The sequence below is a fragment of the Amphiura filiformis genome, chromosome 1 (assembly GCF_039555335.1).
Source record: "Amphiura filiformis chromosome 1, Afil_fr2py, whole genome shotgun sequence".
NCBI lineage: Eukaryota > Metazoa > Echinodermata > Ophiuroidea > Amphilepidida > Amphiuridae > Amphiura > Amphiura filiformis.
Genome location: NC_092628.1, coordinates 84851151 through 84871987, shown reverse-complemented (window position 1 = coordinate 84871987; position 20837 = coordinate 84851151). Strand labels below are relative to the sequence as shown.

The 20837-nt window shown below is 35.1% G+C and overlaps 1 protein-coding gene across 1 annotated transcript in view; it reads left to right on the top strand.

The window, feature by feature from the left end:
* Positions 1-15219, top strand: part of LOC140155419 (diacylglycerol kinase beta-like) — a 169681-nt gene extending 154462 nt beyond the window's left edge. Inside the window, 9 exon segments of the mRNA XM_072178268.1 lie at positions 3477-3587; positions 7276-7424; positions 7969-8054; positions 8755-8844; positions 9474-9634; positions 10155-10310; positions 11698-11923; positions 14183-14364; positions 14609-15219. Of these exon segments, the coding sequence (XP_072034369.1) occupies positions 3477-3587; positions 7276-7424; positions 7969-8054; positions 8755-8844; positions 9474-9634; positions 10155-10310; positions 11698-11923; positions 14183-14364; positions 14609-14740 (1293 nt within the window). The 3' untranslated portion in view covers positions 14741-15219.
* Positions 15220-20837: the final 5618 nt, after the last annotated feature.

The following is a 20837-nucleotide window of genomic DNA, read 5'->3' as shown; positions in this document are numbered from 1 at the left end:
GACGAAAAGATTTTTGGTAACTAAGAGTACGAAAGAAAGTTAACCATTGCGATGTTGATAATCAAAAAGCTCAAATCAACTTCTTCATATATTTGAAGAAAGAAGAATTAACTTAAAAGAGGCGTAAATTCATCCAACTTCGCATTGGTAGTGGACAACATATGCAAAAACAATTTATACAATTTTGCAGAGTTGGACGAAAAGGGTCAACATGGGAAGTTCCATTGGACAAATGAATCTCATGGGACTTGGAATATCACTAATATCTGGGTTTCTAAAAATTGAATTGCATGGTACGTAAAATCTTACAAGAAACAATTTATACAGTTGTGAGCCCTCTGATATTATATTGATGTGCTTTGCATTATGTAATAGTATGACTATACGGGGGTTTATATATCTCAACAACACATATATTCTGTTGTACATTTGAAATTAATAACATTGAGTCAATCGTGCTGGTTTTTGTTTGATTAAGTCTGTGTTAAAGGGAAGTAGGAATCAACTCCAGGTTGGCATGGGGTAGCTAGACTCTGGGGCCAAGTACTATGTCCTCATTTTTTCTAGTTTTTTTGTGAGGTTGCGCAGCGGCTAGTTATCGCGTTGATTTCTTTCAATATCCTATTGTGAACATACAATATAGAGGTCAATGTATCTCGCAGCATATAGAGCCAGCACAATTAGTAGTGTTATTGTGGAGAATTATATGGATTACAGTCAATATCCAGCAAAGAAATTTTAGTGCCGTTTTATGCTAATGAACAATTAGTGGCACAGAGCCAAACGGTGTTTTATATTTCAATGTGCCAACAATAAAATCCTTCATTGAGGCACCAGTTAGTTATCAGTAGCATTATCAAACATAGGCAGATATATCTGGTTCATCCATCACCATGTGGTTTCTGGTATTCAAGCAGACGCTCTCAAATGCGCTAGTCAAATTTAAACATGTGCCTCATTCCATTGTGTATCCTCCAGGAGTGTTAGAGGAGGTTTAGGTAATGGTATCCGTATGCGGCAAAGTGAACAAACAAGTTTAAGGGGGGTTAACCAAGTTCCTTATAAAATAAGTCCCTTGTGTGGGGTTTTGAATTATCTTTTCTGTATTTATTTATTATGATATATGTACATGTCATAGAATGCTAACATTAATACTTTATCCTTTGTAACTTCAGGTCGATCACCTGTTGAGAGTCTCGAGAATTGTTCCACTCGGGAGCGTCTGACCTGTATGCACCAGTACCGTAATTTATTGTTGAGTTTCCAGCCATTATATTTGATTTAATGATCCAAGGGTTCGGGGTCAAACGCTCAGAATTTGAGCTTGGTGGCGGCTACCGAATGCAAGTTTGGATCACGTGTTGGTTTATCCAAAACGAGATTTCTCTGCGCCTTTGGTCGTTGTATCGCTAGAGTCTTGGGTTGGGTATTGTTAAGCTCGATTAGAGAATCTCCTATTATATATTGAGAGTCTCCAAACGAGATTTCTCTGCGCCTTTAATGGTCGTTGTATCGCTAGAGTCTTGGGTTGGGTATTGTTCGCTCGATTAGAGAATCTCCTATTATATATTTTGCTATAGTACGGCTGAGAGTGTAGGTACTTGGTGCGGGTCCTAAACAAAAGTCAATAAATAGTTGTCTTGTCTTATTACCAACATACATACAATTTTTATGTCCGAGTGTTTTTCAATTTCTCTGTCTTAGGGTAATAAAGTTTAACACAGTGCAACAAGTTAAACTCAATTTACCCTAGCTAAGAAATGGGCGAATCCATGTTATTGTTTACTGGGTCAGAGGTCAATCATTGTCATGCAGATAAATTTGTATTGTTTGGCTCGACCGGGAACCAATGGATTTTCAGCGGGTTTCAGGCGTGATGAGGTGGTGATTTATTCACTGTTGGTTTTGTATTGGACACGACAACAACAAAAATCTTCCCACCCACCGCTCCCTGTGTGGACATGTGAGAAGGAAGTAAAATATAATTATGTGTGACAGTAATGAGATAATGACCTGTATAAATACAGATATATTTTATCTACTACATGGTAGTGTGTTAAATAGCTAATTAAAGCATTTAAGTGTCTGTAAGTTTAAAAGAAAAATCAAGAATTATGGTCCCTGTAGATAAGGAGGGAGGAATAAAGAGTTGACGCCAATCATTAAAATTACATGTGACTTGCAATTAATTTCCCTTTCTCAGTTCTTCAAATGTACACTGTTTAATTAGATCATGTGTTCAATATGTTGCTACATAAAATTTTATATAATTGTTCTGTATCAACCTTTTTAGGATGATAGTTCAAGAGGGAAAGTAAGTCGTCAAAACTATATAATTCTTAATATGTACAGGAATTGACAATCGTATTGTTACATGCAGGCACAGGTGTCATCAAAAACAGTAAAGTAGTCTTTTACAAGGTCAAAGACTTCACACAGTAAGCAAAAGAAAATAATGCTGGGTTTTGAATTATCTTTTCTGTATTTATTTATTATGATATATGTACATGTCATAGAATGCTAACATTAATACTTGATCCTTTGTAACTTCAGGTCGATCACCTGTTGAGAGTCTCGAGAATTGTTCCACTCGGGAGCGTCTGACCTGTATGCACCAGTACCGTAATTTATTGTTGAGTTTCCAGCCATTATATTTGATTTAATGATCCAAGGGTTCGGGGTCAAACGCTCAGAATTTGAGCTTGGGTTGGCGGCTACCCGAATGCAAGTTTGGATCACGTGTTGGTTTATCCAAAACGAGATTTCTCTGCGCCTTTGGTCGTTGTATCGCTAGAGTCTTGGGTTGGGTATTGTTCGCTCGATTAGAGAATCTCCTATTATATATTGAGAGTCTCCAAAACGAGATTTCTCTGCGCCTTTGGTCGTTGTATCGCTAGAGTCTTGGGTTGGGTATTGTTCGCTCGATTAGAGAATCTCCTATTATATATTTTGCTATAGTACGGCTGAGAGTGTAGGTACTTGGTGCGGGTCCTAAACAAAAGTCAATAAATGGTTGTCGTGTCTGATTGCCAACATGCATGCAATTTTTGCGTCCGAGTGTTTTTCAATTTCTCTGTCTTAGGGTAACTCAAGCATCTGTTTAAATGATTCCACTACTGTGTGAATTCCAGAGTTCTTATCCGTAAGTTTTAAAAACAAATGTTTGATTCAGGAAACAAAAATCCATCCTCCTGGGTATGATGAGAGTCAAACCATCATCAATACAACACTATCAATCATTGGGTACTAGATGTTCACTGTTAACAGTATACTTCATTGTTAGGAAGTCAGGAAGCTTATCGTAATTCACTTTGAAGAAAACGATATAGTAAAATATAATTTTGATGCAGAATTTGATTCACTAATTCCATCACATCCAAAATCTTGATCTGTCAGGTTTTGTTGAAATCACTAAATTTTGTATGAAATACATTAACTAAGTTTGTACCATCTCTTTCACACTGCTTTCATCACAGGAGAGAAGAAGTACATTAACACCCAAGGATAGCAATACGTCCGATGAAGAGTCTGGTAGAAAGCAAGTTGCCAGAACAGATTCCATGTCAATCGAGGGCCAAGGTCTACAGGTATGTGATGTGCATTGTCAATAGGTGGATCCTGGGTTGGTCCTCCAGAAGTCAATTTGACCGAAATTCACTCCTACAAATATGCATATTGCAGTAACAAATGAGATGGATTAACCCCAGAGTTGTATGTATTGTTATGTAATATGTGTATTAACTTGTAGGAAAGAATTTTAGAACAAACTAAGGTCTGGTAGAGAAACCCAGGTTCCCGGTATTAAAATGTTTGCAATAACTGGAAAGGTAGGTTCCTGCTACTGCTGCTGGTGAATAAGAAGATGTTTGCTGCCCTCTATAATTACAAAAAAGGATGTTGAGCAAATCACTCTATTGGCGTGCTTGATTGTCATATCACATATTACCAATGAAGTGACAGACTAACTGTATAAATTTTAAGTGTTAGGATGTACCCAGCCTCAAAGAATTCATATTTTTATGAGGGCTACATTAAAACTTTTCTTCACAGAAATTGACCTTGTCTGTTGAGTGTTGGTCATTTTACAGGGGCTACTTTCAACGTTGGAATGTACCCAGCAAACACAATATATATTTTTAAACTTAAACATTTTAAAAATAATTCTTCAAAAGTTTCATATTATCTATTTGCTGGGTTATTTACAGATCAGAAACATTTTTTTGAAAACATTCTATATCCGAACAATTTTATCAAAATGTTATTGTAAAATATTGTCCATTGAAACACTAAAAAAAGTCTTGTCAACTCTTAAATAACATTATGTTACAAATTTTTGTGGTAAATTTTTGTTTAAATGTTGAACATTTTATTGCACCTATTGTGCACAAAAATGCTGTGTGTTTGTTGGGAGTCTTGTACCAATGAAAGTTTGACAAGTAGGACCTCATTATTCTGTGCGATCAGTGAACTGTAATTAATAACAATAATAATGTGTATATTTTCATCGATTTCATTCAACGGGTGCATATTTTTATTGATTATGATTAGATTTGATTCAGAAAAATAAACGGGCAAGACAAGATATGTGTAATTTTTATTGCTCAAGTAAGCTTCTGTTGCATATTACCACATCTTAAAAGCTTGACAACATGGTTGATTACCTTCATAAAAGATGTCCCTCTCATCCACTTGAGAAATATCACTTCCTATGTGCAAGATTGGAGATGACTAATATCATCTTGAATTGGTATATGGAGAGGCTCTTTGTCAAACGATTTGTCAACTTTCCAATCAGATATACTTTCCAATCGGCTATATTTTATCTAGAGAAAATTTCTTTTGATTTAGGGTGAGGAAGGGGCTGTATATTTTAAGCCTCTTTTCAGATTATATTACCATTGTATGCTCTTTTTAATTAATTAGAATAAGATGACTGGGGTTTGGTATGGGTTTCCTGGGGGATATTCATGTGGGGCTATCAGTACAAATGACCATTATGGGGTGTGGCACAAATATGGTCTCATTTTTGGTTTAAAATTGGTTAAATCTGTCAAATTATTACAATACCTCATTTTTATCTAACTGGGGCCCAAATTTTTTTTAAATGCATTTTTTTTAATTTCACAAAATTGTGTCAAATTTGACCAAAAATCTAGGCCTGTAGTTTAAAAAAAACCAAGAAGATTTCTACTACCTATGGGGTTTTGGGTACTGACGTTTGGACCATTTGTGACAAAAGAAACTTTTTGATGTGCAAATAATGGTGTAGTGGTCTCCATTACTGCTTTTCATTTATCAATTATAAAGAACACCAAACTTAATAACAGCTTTTCTTTGCTTAAAATGTGTCAAATATGCTAACTACTTTAGGAAGTGCCCTTGCCCTATTTGGCACCCTTCATTACCCAATACCAACCATATCGTGCATAATGACTTAACTGCCTGGTTTAGCGCTACTATAGTGGGTTGTTTTCCTAGCCAAATCACCCTGGAAAACCACAGACAACTTCCTTAATTAGGACTTTGTTTTCATTTTGTGGTTCATGGTTTGATAAACATTGACGGGAATTCTCCAGAATCAATATGATGTGTATAATCACTGAGATATTAATGGCACAGTGCTGAACTTGAATTATGATTTTGCCACTTGCATCAGTTGTTCTTTGGTGCCTTAAATGATGAGCTATTATTTATATCTTATTGGATTCCTTCTTATTTAATAAAAATAATGATCAGCAGCATGGTACAGTGATATTAAGTATCTGCCTCTGCTGAAATTATGGCTGATTATCCTTGGTTGATGGAGACAAAATTCATTTATATTACACTTTCTGCATTGTTGCAATTTGCAATTGGTGGCATGCACAATGCATGACAAAGACTTTGCACTTGCAGCCTGCAGCCTGCAGGCCTGTAACCGGGATGGGGTGGTATTGGATTTATAAATGTGGACCTTTTTTGTTGAAAAAATTACTTGCAAGAAGTGTGTGTAAAAAAGTGGCTGTGTCAAACATTTTAAACAAAGCACACCTTTTGTACTTTGTTTCTTATTCGGAGTATTTGGGGTAAATTTTAGCAACAATTTGACCTTAAATGGTTTTGGAAGAGCTGGCTACAAATGTTTGATGCAGAAGTAATAATAATTATGTGACCTAATTTGGAGTTAGGCTTCAGGAATAAGATTATCATTTAAGATTAGGGAAAAGATTGAGTGTTAGGAATTTCTGTTAGGATTAAGGTTATGGTCAAGGGTTAGGATTAGTGTTAGTTATATTTGTGGTTATAATTTAATCTGCACATATAGAATGCAAGTGGCATTCCACATGATATGATACATTTAGATTTGGCATATCTAATGCAAGACATCTGAAATCAAAAAATGTTTATATTTCCAAATTACTGCATTTTATAATTTTTGTTTTCTCAAGTGAACCAAGACCCTTTTTTAAGTGCCAAGTTCCTTTGTAAGCAGACCCAGGTTGTCTGCACTTTGATTGATTTTTCCAAGTTGTATAAATACTAGCTTTGTAATCATATTGTCTTTATGGTAATTGTATTGTCTTTATGATAACCGCAAGAAGTTCATCTTCACGTCATAGGTCTGTGTGTCTGTCAGGAAATGTAACCCATTGCCAGGGTTAAGCAAGCAATGTCTAGTTATCATAAGTGATGATGGTAATTAAGCATGTGTTAATTAGGCATTGGATAATTAAACAATGAGTTGAATGACAGGTCAAGACAGACATGTCACATACCTGTAATTAATTGATGGTGCAAAGATATGTGCTGTTTTACCTAAGGTCATCTCGGAGTTCAAGTTCAGTGTTTTATCACTTCAGCTAACGATCCTATTTAGTAATTCCCAAATAAGCAATACCAATAATTATTTTGATGAGAAATACATAATAAGTATTTAATGAAGAAATACAGTAATTATTTACTAAAAATTCCTATAATTATTTGATTGAGAAGTAAAAATTTAATAAGATTCGGATTGAAACCAGGGTTTTTGTCAATTGCAGATGTACAAAAGGTCTTTACTGCAATATTCATTCTATATTCTTGTTTGTTCATGTATTTATTTATTTGTTCAATTATTAATTAATTTATTTGTTTGTTTTTCACAAAGTGTTTGTTTTCTGTTTGTTTAGCTCATTTGAATATGCAGCTGATATCCAAATCATCAATAAAATGACTTTTCTATTGATTTATTACAGAAATTGCAACAATATTTTTCTCATTGCATTTTGTTCATTTTGTTTTTTCTAATTCTAGATCACTCCACTTCCCGGTACCCATCCCTTAGTAGTCTTTGTAAATCCCAAGAGCGGCGGTCGACAAGGAGAGAGAATCATGAGAAAATTCCAATACCTTCTCAATCCTAGACAAGTGTACGACCTTAGTAAAGGAGGACCTATGCCTGGGTAAGTAGTCTCACAAATCTAGATATTAGGGCAGGCATACATGTACCCACTCAAGAAATATACTGAACACTTGACATGCACACATGTATGTTGAAGTTGTTTAGGGTATGTTTGAATCCAAAAAGTGTGCAATTTCTTGCTTGAAATCTTGGTGAGGCAAAATTATGTATAGAGTATTATATTTTTGCCCATATGTTTTGTTAGCAATAATAAACTTGAGATATAGGCAAAAATAAAGTGCAAGAAAAAGTAATTAAAAGTTCATAACTTTACAATAAAGTATGCCAGGGACTTGGGAATTTCGCCATCAGTAAGCTTATGTACTGAGCAAGTTATGATAATAACTAAATTTTCAAAAATTTTGACTTAGTTCTGAATGGATCAGATCCTATCACATATAGTAGTTTATCCTTCTGTATAATAGTTCTGCAAATCAGGAATAATCATTTGATTAAAAAATTATGTATCCCTTTGCTTCCCTGTTCTACAAATTTGATGTTGTCTCAAATGATTCATTTTCACTTGATGTTGATTTCTTTTCCAGTTTGAAATTTTTCAAAGATGTGCCAAATTTCCGAGTGTTGTGTTGTGGAGGAGACGGTACAGTAGGATGGGTCTTAGATTGTATAGGTAAGAATATTGTTAGCACAGTTCTGTCATAATCGTCATTAAACAAACTCTCCTATTCTGTTGTCAAAGTCATCCTGCATGAATAATTCAAGTGTCAAGTTCATTTGTTGACAGAAACAGGTTTCTGTGTCAACCCATTTGAAAACTTACTGTGTGTATAGATGTAAATTTAAAGTCATATGATTGTTTTAAATGAATTTGGTTATTCTGTTCAAACTTGATTTTTGCCAGGGACTTGTGGCATATTTGTAATGTTTACACATTTCCCAACTTAATTGGAAACAGCCACATTTGTTGTAGGACAACAGACCAATTTTGAACTAATGTCTTTATTAAGACATTTCTCTAAATTCAAGAGCACCACGGTTAAGCTGCCAAGATAGATAGTAAGGCAGTTTTCTCTTATTTTACCTTGTTATTTTAGCTCAAATGACTAGGAAACCTTCCTGACAGTTGTTAATAGTATTATATCATAATTTTTGGCAAAGATTAACAAAATTAATATTTGACTGAAATTGTATATTATGGCTTGAAACATGTTAAACAGCAGTTACACTTTATGGATGAACAAATATAATTTCATGCCAGCAGAAGAAACCCTCAATAAAAAGCTATACTTAATGGTTTGTCTTCTGCTTCTGTCATCTGTGTGTACTCATTAATAAAGAACTTTTAATATCATCATTATTTCTGTGTATAGATAAACTGCAATTTGATCCCAAACCACCAATGGCCATACTACCTCTAGGAACAGGCAATGACCTGGCAAGGTGTCTTAACTGGGGAGGAGGTAAGCTTATCAACTATGAATTACAGTAGCAACATTACATTCAGTGCATTTACTTCTTGTATTTATGTATTTTTGAGAGAAAGAGCACCCATGAAACTGTAAAAGTGGGGACATTTACAGGATTATCGCCATAAAAGTAATGGACCAATTATGTGCAGTGTGGACATTGTGAAGACCTCACTTTAAGGATTGCATAAAAGGGCATGAGTCAAACCCTGTTAAATTAGGGGGATATAGGGCAAGGCAATATTTTGTTCTTTTGCAAAGATTGGTGAATAAGCATGCTTGAACCATATTTTGTACCTTGTTCTCAAAATAACAAAAAATGACATAGGCAATTATTGTAGTAGGGTGACGATATGCAGCAGACAAATAGTAATCTTGAGAGTGCAAAACTGAGAATCAAAGGGGGAAAGATTAGTGGGGACAAATGAAAAAGATGTTGGGAAGTGAAACATGAGCGGGTGATAGAGATGATAGGCGATAAGAAGAGGGAGAGATGTGGAAAATAAAATCAAAATGAAAATGAGAAAGTTGGGAGAGGAATTAGCAAGAGACTTGAAAATATTAAACACTGTGGAATAATGTACAGTATAGCAGTAATAAACTGTACTGATTGTATACTGTAGGCTATGACGGAGGCGGACTGACCAAGATCGTCAACGGCATAGAGCATGCTGAAAACTTACAGCTAGACAGGTGGCACATAGAATTTAGTACCACTAGCACAGAGGAACAAGGAGATCCTGTACCATACAACATTATCAACAACTATTTCTCAATAGGAGTGGTAAGTCTATATGGTATTAAATTGTAATTAAGTGGCCAACATTGGAAGATTTGATGTTCAAAACTATTGTTGACATATAGATGCATTCATTGTTTCAAAGCACCAAAATGATAACAAAATGCAAAGATTTTAAGAATAGTGATATTGGAAAAATAATTTATAAGATAAAAGCCATAACAAATATGTTTTCTATTTTGTTGGCAAATGGATTGTAGTCTGATTAGTTATACTTATTTGAGCTGGTTCTAAACTTAACAACATGTGTGACTGATTCAGATAATTTTGAGAAAAAAATGTGTGGTCACAGCCAGATTGCTTTATAAACAGATGTAACTTTTTGTGCTGAATACTACATATGTAGTGGCATCAATATAACTTGAAAAGTGGGCATTTAGCGTGAATTGCCATAGCATGGCTCATTGTGACAGTCATGGTATAAAGATTAAGCTAAGAGTGTGTGAATAAACTTCTAAAGATGAACGATATATTTCATGTTCTTATATCTTCCCTTTTTTTTCAGGATGCCTCAATAGCCCATAGGTTTCATCTAATGAGAGAGAAACATCCAGAGAAATTCAACAGTAGAATGAAGAACAAACTGTGGTATTTTGAATTTGGTACATCAGAAACCTTATCAGCTACATGCAAAAACCTACACGAAGATATTGATATCATGGTATGTATACTTATCTAATTCTATTTATTTCCTTTTTCTTTTGTGACTCAATCATAACTAGTGGTGGGGAGGGTGGATAGGAAGTTTGGGAATCTTTCCCCCAGTAGACTTCTCCGTAGTCCACTTGCCAATTGTGCATACTCTGACCATTACATTTAAGCTTAAAACTCTGATTCAATTATTTGTGCCCAATTGATAGATTTTCACATCTGATCTTTTCAGTCACCGTACTCCCTCTGTTTGTTAGCTTCCCAAGTGGACTACTGACTTTGGATTGCGGTTTACATGCTTAACACGGCTGTCTATGAGCTTCTATGGATGAGATTGTCGGATTCCTGGCCTACTAAAATTGGCCATGATGTAATGCATCTTTAAATGGATCTGGCTTGTGATTGGTCGCCCAGATCTCATTATTGTTTAAATCCTCCCGATACGTACCATTACCATTAACTATACATGGTACACAATTATCTATGGAATGTGGCGCTTTTGTGCTGTCGCGAAAGTTGGTGGATGAACGTACGCATCTAGCGCGTATTGTACCACCATGCTTAGTCTTGTGGTTAGATTTGATTGATAAACAAATATGATTGACAGTGTGTTTTAGAGAACGAAGTCCCGGGTAAAAGTGAAAGTCCATAGTCGATTTTTAACTCGGATAATAAACTGGCAGATTCTAAAATTAGAATTGTTCAGTATTGAAGTGCCATTATAGTTATGCCATTATGATATGTTGCATTCAATAATATAAGCCTACGTATACTTTTACTGTCACAAATATAATTATATTAATAACTTTTAATAACTTTTTCATAACCATTTTATACTAGTATTTTGATGTAATAAATATCAGTATAATTTCGAGTTCAACTGAATGCGTTCATCATGATTAATAACATATTTTTATTTATCAAAAATCGACTATGGCATAGTCTATTCCCCAGATGAACTGGCAGGTTATACAGGTGTCCATATACCAGGTGTAGATTTTGTTCCCTCAGACACTGGATTTGCTCCCCTCAATTTATGATAGCCTAGTTGCACCATTGGTCGCATCATGAATTATTTGTCATCAATGTGCAGCGTCAAATCATGAGTGTTCGCTCAAAGTGCTGGTGTTCATATGCACACATTTAAAGGTGCTGCATACTAGACACAAGCAAGAAACATCGTACTCAATGTGGTGACTGACTCTTCACTTACTCACCAAGATGAAAAATAGGAAAGTAGTCAGTCACAGTTGTAATTAGTCATAGTCGGAATCATAACACTATCATCAATATAAGCTTTTCCAAATTTATGACAAAGGTGCAGAAGGAAAAAGAGGAATTGCTAATGTCCAATAAGTTACTTATTCAGTATCAATTTTATTCTCTTCCTACTTTAGTGTGATGGAGTGTCCTTAGATCTAGCCAACGGTCCCACATTAGAAGGTATTTCAATACTCAACATCCCCAGCATCTATGGAGGGTCCAACCTGTGGGGAGATCAACCAGGGAGCAAAAAAAGACGAGCCTTACTAAGAAAAGCACAGAGAAGAAGAGAAAGTGAAGGGCCTCATTGCATGGTTGGCAATACACAGTCCAATATAGACCTAATATTTGCTAAGCAATGTAAGTATAAAACAAGAGAACATAATTAATATGCTAGTCCAAGTGAAATCCATACACCCCCTATTGAAGATAAAACTTCAACCTCCCACACAGGGGGTGTAGATTTCAAATGGAGTCACCTATTCTAAATTCAGCTTCCTGTGTGGTTGATTAAAGGTCATGTCTTCCATAGGGTATGTATGGATTTAAACTGGAATAACTTTAAACTTAATTTAATGTATGTGAAGCATTACAATGATTATTCTGTATTTAGATTGACATAACCAAGCAGGAGGCATGACATTTAAAGAGCTTAAGGTTTCACTTGGAAAACAAATTAAAGCATTAAATGTCACCACTCTTGGTTTTGTTGAAAAATATATGAAGAAAGAAAAAACTTTGTGTTTTCCTTATTATTTTCCTTATAATTTGCAAACTTTAATCATTTCACCACAGAAATAGTCTTGCCAACTTTTTGCATTGGCTGTGCTGTAGTATGCACAAAATTATTGTGCTTTGTGTAGAAGGTATGCAATACGACGTCACTCATAACAGAATCATCCTCATTTAAATAAAATTCTGTCCTCCATAAGGTACTACGGGAAAATTCACATGATAATAAAATAAAACATGTGATAGGTATGAATGGTTGTGGAATCGATCTAGGGACCTGTCCCTCTGTCATCTTAAGTTAACTGTCTTCCAGCATGGCTGCCATTTCAATTGTTATACTGTTCCGGTTGGTTTATTGCGTTATTTGTGCCGCAATTTGCGTGTTTTGGCTCCAATTAGTTTTTGACATTTTGAAAAAATCTAAAACTCTCCAAATCCGCGAAAAAAAATTAAAAATCGCAAAAAATTTTTTTTTTTTTTAGATTTTATGCGTTTTTAGCGGAAATCACAGATTTTTGGGTTTTTGGAAAATCGAGAATGCGTTTTTGGCCTCCAAAATCGCGTATTCTTAGCAGGCCTAGTTTATTGCATACACTCTATAGTTGTAACCAATTTGTAGGACAATAAGCTTAATATTCATGTTCATGTCAATCCCTACCAGCTGTGTTGTCCAGTGCCAATACACTCATTACTGGTGGTATACTATTATTGCTTATTATATTGATCCCAAGTTAAAAATAAAACCAGTATAAAAACTTTTGAAAAAACAAATGTACATATATTTGAAATTTGAAACATCTAGTTACTTTACAGGTGTAGTGGAATTTGTGAGAAATTTTTCCCACAACTAGGCTGTTTGAAACAAGCGGCTGATTAGATGCTAACACCACACATAAAAATAAAACTTTTAAAACATTAAAATAATTATGCAATTTTGAATATTGATTTATCAGACTCCTGCATGTAAACCGTACGTGTGTAAATTCTGTCCATAATTCAATACTATTTGTTACATCAAATATCAGGACTAATAAATACACTTGCAAAAATAATTGGCATCTAAAATAATATAAAAAGTTACGCTAAAAATACCCATATTTGAGGTGTACTTATTTTCCGGTCAAGTTGCTGACAGGACTGTCAATAAACCCATTACCAGTGTTATTCCTCCTTTCCACTGAATGCTATATTGCTTTGTTTTTGTTCACTAGTAGATTTCTAATTTTCTTTGATGGGCCATTACCTTTAACACATTGTGAATAATATAGCAAAGACCTGTCAACACTGCGATTAGGTTTTGGGGTCATTTACTTACAGAATCCTGACAAAATACTGTACCACTGTATTCAATGAATGTAGCTTGGAAGGACTGGCAAATATCCACAATTCATAATGAAACACTTTTCATTAGTATTTCTTTATTTACCTTAGTATTTTTTTTTCTGTTTCAATTGAGTAGGTTTGAAGAATATTTAACAAATTTTTATTAATTATTTTTCTCACAAATAATTGCAACCTTTTAAACAATATTGTCAAAACATTAGGCCTATTTTGTTTTGCAATTATAGTGGAGTTCAATTAGGTACTCACAATATAGGGTTTGATTGGAAATCAACAGCTCATAAATTGATTGACAGCTGTCAGTATTCCTTATCATATAAGATGTATAAATCTGTTAGAGATAAATGCTAATTTATCAGTTGATTGTTGATATCATCAATCAACCATTCTTGGAATAAGAAAGCAAATGGGTTTCAATATACATAACTTCAGTGTCATGCTTGAAATTAAAGCTCTCTTGTTTTGACTTTTTGCACTATTTCAGCAAATTGCATCATCTATAATTTGTCATTATAATTCTGATCCAATATATTGTTCCTTTTTCAGCAATTGGTGACAAAATGATCGAGGTGATCGGTGTGGAGAGCGCCCTCCATGCAGGTCAAGTCAAGGCTGGTATCCGAGCATCAGGTCGACGACTAGCACAATGCTCTAATGTGACCATCAGAACACACAAACGATTTCCAATGCAGATTGACGGTGAACCATGGGTGCAGCCTCCATGCACAGTAAGAATTTTACCTTGACTTTTAAATATCTTCTCATCAAATCTTCTAATTCCAATTTTAGGATGCTGATAGAAGTTTCAATAACATAAAGGAGCGTACCGACAAAGTGTGTAATCCACTAATATGATTGGGCATTTATAAACTGAAGCCTAACTATTTCATAACTATCATATTCTCAAGAAAAGTAAAATGGAAACTTTTTATTAACCTAATGATCTTTTTTTGCATTTTTATTTACACCCAGATTGCCGTCACACACAAAAACAGTGCCCCTATGTTGATGGGTCCACCTCCGAAGAAGAGCTTCCCCAGCCTCCGAAAGTTCTTCATGAGTAGAAAAGACTTATCGGATGATGAGCCTAGTGATCTGTCATAGTATAAACTGTGTCATCAGTTCAAGTTTACATATCTGTGGTGGTGGTGATGGTTGGAAAGAGGGTGTGAGAGCAACTATAGTAAAAGCCTGCTGGATGTGAGAGTACCAATGTAGTATAAAAGAGGGGGCTTGAAAGTGCTCGTATGTATCATCCAGTGGTGTACATCTGATGATGCGATGGTGTTGTTGGTTTCAACTATTGGATTGTATAGCTACAAGTGGCCTTCTTGACCAGGCCAGCTATGAATGGGAGAAACAAACAAACAGCATTTTCATTAACCCAACTCTTTAGAGTCTTGTGTGTTTTACAGGATGGTATGAAGTATGTGTGTTGAATTCAGCAAGCTTAATCAAAATAAAACACATATAGTGATTTTTTTAAAGTGTGATAATGCTCCACACATCATCTACAGCAAGAACAAACAGACCAAGTCTTAATTAATGCCTCATATGACTTGATGCTTTCAGGAAGGGGTAGACCAAAGGGTGGGAGGGTGGGTGGGGTGGTGTGGTATAGTGGGAGGGGTAGGGGTTCAGTACATTCCCATAGCAGATCGCAAAAATGTTCCATTTGTTGACCATACCAGAACCACAACGACTCACGACTCCTGGATGAGCGTCGGCGTTGAATTATTTTTTTCTGTGCAACCGCTGGATCGGATGTGTGTTTCTCTAAATGTCTCATGATGCGATCATTGACAACTTATTACTCAGATTATATATCTATCTAGATTTAAAAAGTTTTAAGTAATATTTTCTGAATTCAGTTTATTTGTGTATTGAGAGCAGTGAATGTTTGTACCTATTACATTGTTATCGAATTGTTGAATTACTGAGAACAGTAGTTAAAGACACTTGATTTTCACAGGATATTTTTACTTAAAAAAAACATGTTTTTCTTATATAAGTGATGACTTCTACATTTTGATATAGCATTTCATCAAAAGATATTCTTAATGACCTGATGTTTCATTTCTTTTTTTCATTGTATCTGTCCAAAGATGGTTGTTTTTCCTATCATGATTGCTGAACAACATAATTAGTTTACATTTGCATAAGTATGGAGTCGTATGATGAACAAACCATTTGTTTGTATTTTGTATGGGATGATTTAGGCAGTGATGGAAAAATGTTGATTTCCCGGGAAGATAATCTAAAATAAGCTCAAAATACAGCAAACTTTTCCATAATTAAAAATCTATTTCTTACATGGGGAAGCAAAATTTCCCTCCAAAATCCCAAAATTTCCCTGGATTCAACAATTTTTCCAGACCTGGCTCATAACTCCCCTAATTTTAACCCACTCCACCTAGGCGTCAACTGCAGACGACAAGTTCCAAATTTCTTTAAAAATTCAAAAAGTTTAGAAATTTACATTTTCATGCCCATATTTGGAATCAGTATGAAAAATGCATTAAAATGAGTACAAACAATCCCAGTATTGGTTCAGTGGTTCTTGATATAGTTCTTGATAGTTTGAGAAAATATCTCTTAACTTTTTATGTTGAAGCCTATGGCCAGCATGCAAATCATTAAAGTCATTATGAACAATTTAAAAGTTGGAGATCAGCTTACCTCAGCCTGCTGTTCATGACTTATGATTGTTAGAGACTACTTGTACTCTTTCCATTGTGCATCATGAAAAACAAGGTGTATATTATCAAAAGGAGATTTAAAACACACATAAATACAAATTTGACTGTATTTTTGCCAAGCAAATGAATCTTCAATAAATTGTTGGCACACAAACATTATGTTTCCAATGGTATAAAAATCTCAACATTTTCCTTGGAAAAATGGGAGGGGGGGATGAGGCTGTGCCCCTTGAAGAGACCAGTTGATCAGTCTGGAAAAAGAATCTAGCTTGTGTTGTCCATGATCAGTTGGCAGCAGGGATGGCTGCCTCAAACAAGTTGGGATGGAACGTTTAACTCTTTTTGGATCATGTTTACCTTCAACTGCATCAAATATCTTAATGAACAGGCCCCCTCCCCCCCGGAAGGAAAGATGGGTTTCACCATGGACTAAAGAGATACAGACAAACTCCAAACAGTCAGTCTCAACATCGCCCGATAATGTGGGCCGATCGTTCCATGAAGTGTGACAGACAAATCTGCTACGCACATACCGCATATTTTTACGGTCTTTCACATAAACGCGAAAACACACAACGCTGCCGTAATTGTTACACATGCATGGTCGAACGATCAGCCCTCATGAATATGCGAGAATTCACAGCATACAATGCACAGGGACTTTGACTGTTGGAAAATTCTGTATTGGTCTATGGTTTACATACTGATGGTTGGATGTGTATTCTGCCGGTTGGATGTGACGTCCAGGCTTTAGCTCCATCAATCACTCTTACTCCCCAGAACTGGAGTGAAACATTGCATTGAGGTGTATAGGGAAATTGCAGTTTTTGTTCTTTCTTTTCGGTTTGATTGAGAAAATGTCAAACTGGACAATATTTTACAAACTTGTTGAAACTTTTCATGAAAAGATTAGGTTGCTCTTACAAATTCTGTTGCTTTTCCATTCACTACAACTGCAATGTTTCACTCCAGTGTGAGAGAGAGAGAGGTTGAGGAATTGCCAAGTTAGGACAAAACTCTGACTGATAGAATAATTCACCACAATATTTCACCCATGAATTTGAACTTTGTATATAATGTTTATGCAAATTTCTTTGCGATAATAACCTTTGTACAATGTCGTCAGCTTGGATTTCTTCACCTAAATAAAACATCATTATTAAATTATCCAATGCAAGAGTCGAACATGGGCCTCTATAGGAAATCAGGGATTTATACACTGCGAAAAAAACACTGGGTTCAAATTTTAACCAAATTTGGGTATAATGAGTCACAAAGCTATAACAGATACACACCCAACATACACATTCTTCCCAATCTTGTGTAAAAATGTCCTCCTCACTTTTTGTTGGGAAATTTTTATTTTTACTGTAAATCAACTGATTTTTATCGATTTCATAAAATTTATAAATGGAAATTAAAATTTTGTGGTAATTGAGCTATGTGATGTACAGGTGGAAATGATGTTTTTTCCCATCTGAATAAGGGTGTGTTTTTGGTTTTAAATTTGGAAAAAAAATTTATGAAATGTATGTACTTGCATAATACGCATAGTTGTTTAAACTTTACTCAGTGGTTTTGACAGTGTAATTAACAACAAGTTCTAACCCTTGACTAAGAATACTTGTTATTATCATAGATGCTGAATTTCAATATATACAATTTGTTGTTTCAACATGATTTTTTACAAAGTAAGGACTATAAAAATTTGCAGGATTCCACAGATTTCTCCTTCCCATTTTTGAATTTTCTGTAATGTAGTCTTTCCTAGGAGTGTTCATGGATCTTGGTTGTGTTCCTTTGTTTCTACATGGGGGTGCCACACTTGATCCTATAAAACAGGACCAAAGACTAACACTTACGGGGATCTATAAGGTGAAAGAAATTGAAATTTTGAATTTCTATACCCTTAGTGGAACTTTCACCACAATTTTTACACCCTTCGATTTCATCAAGATTTTCAACAAATTTGATGCCAAATTTTCTGTAATTTCTAGAGAAAAGTTGTAATTTTGATACTGTTAAAGTAGACATTTTGGCAGTACATTAATGTTCACGATCATCACAGCTGCGACAGAAATGAAAGTGCATGAAATGTTCTTTTATGCATAGGTCTATATACAAAAATGCAAAATCATAAATAAGAACAAACAAGCAAAGCATTTCAAATACGAAAAAAGAACACTTTTACAGTAAACTATAGTGTGGCACTGCTATGAACAAGCATGTTATTGGGACCAAAATCCAAGAAACCTCTGAGGAGTCTTTTCTTCCCTTTGTATCTAGGTAATTGTACATTGTTCTTCCTTCATTCATTATTATATATTGATATTTGGATACTTTGAAACTAATGTTATTATAAAATATGAATTTACTTCTTCCAAAGTAATTCACTACTTTTTTTCAAATAAAAATCAAGACTGTTTGATAACTTGCCTCTTCATCATGCGTCGTAGCCTGCAATATCGTGTATATTGTGTATCATCTTGTTGTGTGACATGAGTAAAACCTAGTGTGGGATCAATGTCCTGGAATCAGTTTAAAAGTCATGCTAGTGTTGGGTGGATTTAAAAAAAAATCATTTCCTGATTAATTTAGTTTTATTTGTCGTCTATATTTGCAGCAGTTGTTTTGGTGTTCAAAAATGTGAAAATATGCTATTCCAGTTGAAATCCATACACCCCTATGGGTGACATGTCCTTAATCTTCTACACAAGGAGTGAATTTTGAATGGGATTACCTGAATGGGCGACTCCATTTGACATCTACACCCCTGTACAACAGATTAGGTCATGACTTCCATCACAGATCCTGGAAAGAATTACGGGGCATATGGATTTCAAATCGAATTTAGTCCAATGTTGCACTTGCCATTGTGTTTTTCTTAGTATTATGGTAGTATACAAGTTCAGACTTTGTGCACACTTGCATTCTGTGAGTATGTGTGAGATTATGTGCACATCTACAGTGATGTGTGGGATATTTGTATATAAGGTGTGTGTTGATGTGCGGGGTGTGTGTGCGTGTGTAGCCTCATTTACACTGGAGAAAATACTGTCTTTGAGCCATAGAGGGTATAACACCCCAGTAACACCCCATTTGGTGATATGAATACCTCAGTCAGTCAATTGTGTACTGGTGAACTCTGGCTGCATTTAGAATGTGAGTGTGTGAACCTCCAGAGTTGGAAACTGCACACATGATAGTGTCTACAAGAGAGTGTTTATATGTGTTGGCTGATGTGTCTGATGGGTGTGCCTATATGTGAGTTTGTGTTATGAGTCTCTCTTATTTATAGTGTGCCTTTTGTATGGGTGTGTCACAGTGTGGGGGTGTTTTTGCATGTTGATATGCAGTGTATGTATCCAGGTGAGTAAGACTTGTGTATTTGAGAAATGTTTTGGAGATATAATGTGTGGTAGATAGGTGTACAGGTATCTTGTGTCTGAGTAAGTGTGGGATTGTTCTCCTTGATTTAATGTGTGGTATGAGAAATGAATATGTGTGTCCTGTGGGTAGTGTGGTACATGTGTAGGATAGAACAGTGTCAAGTGCATTATTTATAGGTTAATATCTTCATATTACTTGTTTGGAGTGAAATTGTACAAAATAATGCATGCTTATTGAGATGTTGATGTGTCTAATGCATGAGTCATGCAAAAGGGAGTGCATTAGATGCGTCAACATTTTAGTACAAGTGAAATTATTTTGTACAATATCTCAGGCAACAAGTAATACACATTTATTAACCTATTTCATACACAAGAAAATAATTCCTGGGATTTTTTACTATATTTATAACAAAATTGTCACTAAAAACGTTTGTAAATGCAAGCAAATATAAATGCATCAATCTGCAAAAAGAAAGAATGCGTCCAAAAGCACAACCCGGAGTGCACACCCATGCAATATACATAATCAATAATACACACCTGACATTTTTCTAGTGTTTGCTCTGATTGGTTCTTGCTATCTAAGAGTGTGTGAAAGAGGGTTATTGAGAGATTGCATGAGCAGCAGATTGATAAGATGGAGTGTGAATAAAATGGTGAGAATGAACCACTTTGTATGCAGGCAATATCTTAAGATGCTAAGCCTAATTTACCAAATGAATTAGTCAATATATGGAGAATTTTGTTCTGCATATTTTGATACCTTATGCGGGATGAAGCGACTTTATTTTCACAATTTATTCCAATTTGAATAAAAAATAAGAAAGAGAGCATTTCAAAAGTGACCAAATTTACATAGACTTTTCTCTCGAAACACGCTGATTATGAGTACGTTTTGATCTGTCATGCTATGATGAGCCCGTATGATAGCCGGTATCACACTGACAGGTAAAAGCCCAAATTTGTCAATTTTTAAATTCTTTGTCTCAAATTTAGGTTGAGTGTCTTTAAGATATTGCTTTTGCTTGCAAGTGTCCGGATACTTCTTGTGTGCAGTATGTTTGTGAATAAGGTATAGCCTAATTGTGTATGAGTTATGAGGGGGTGTAT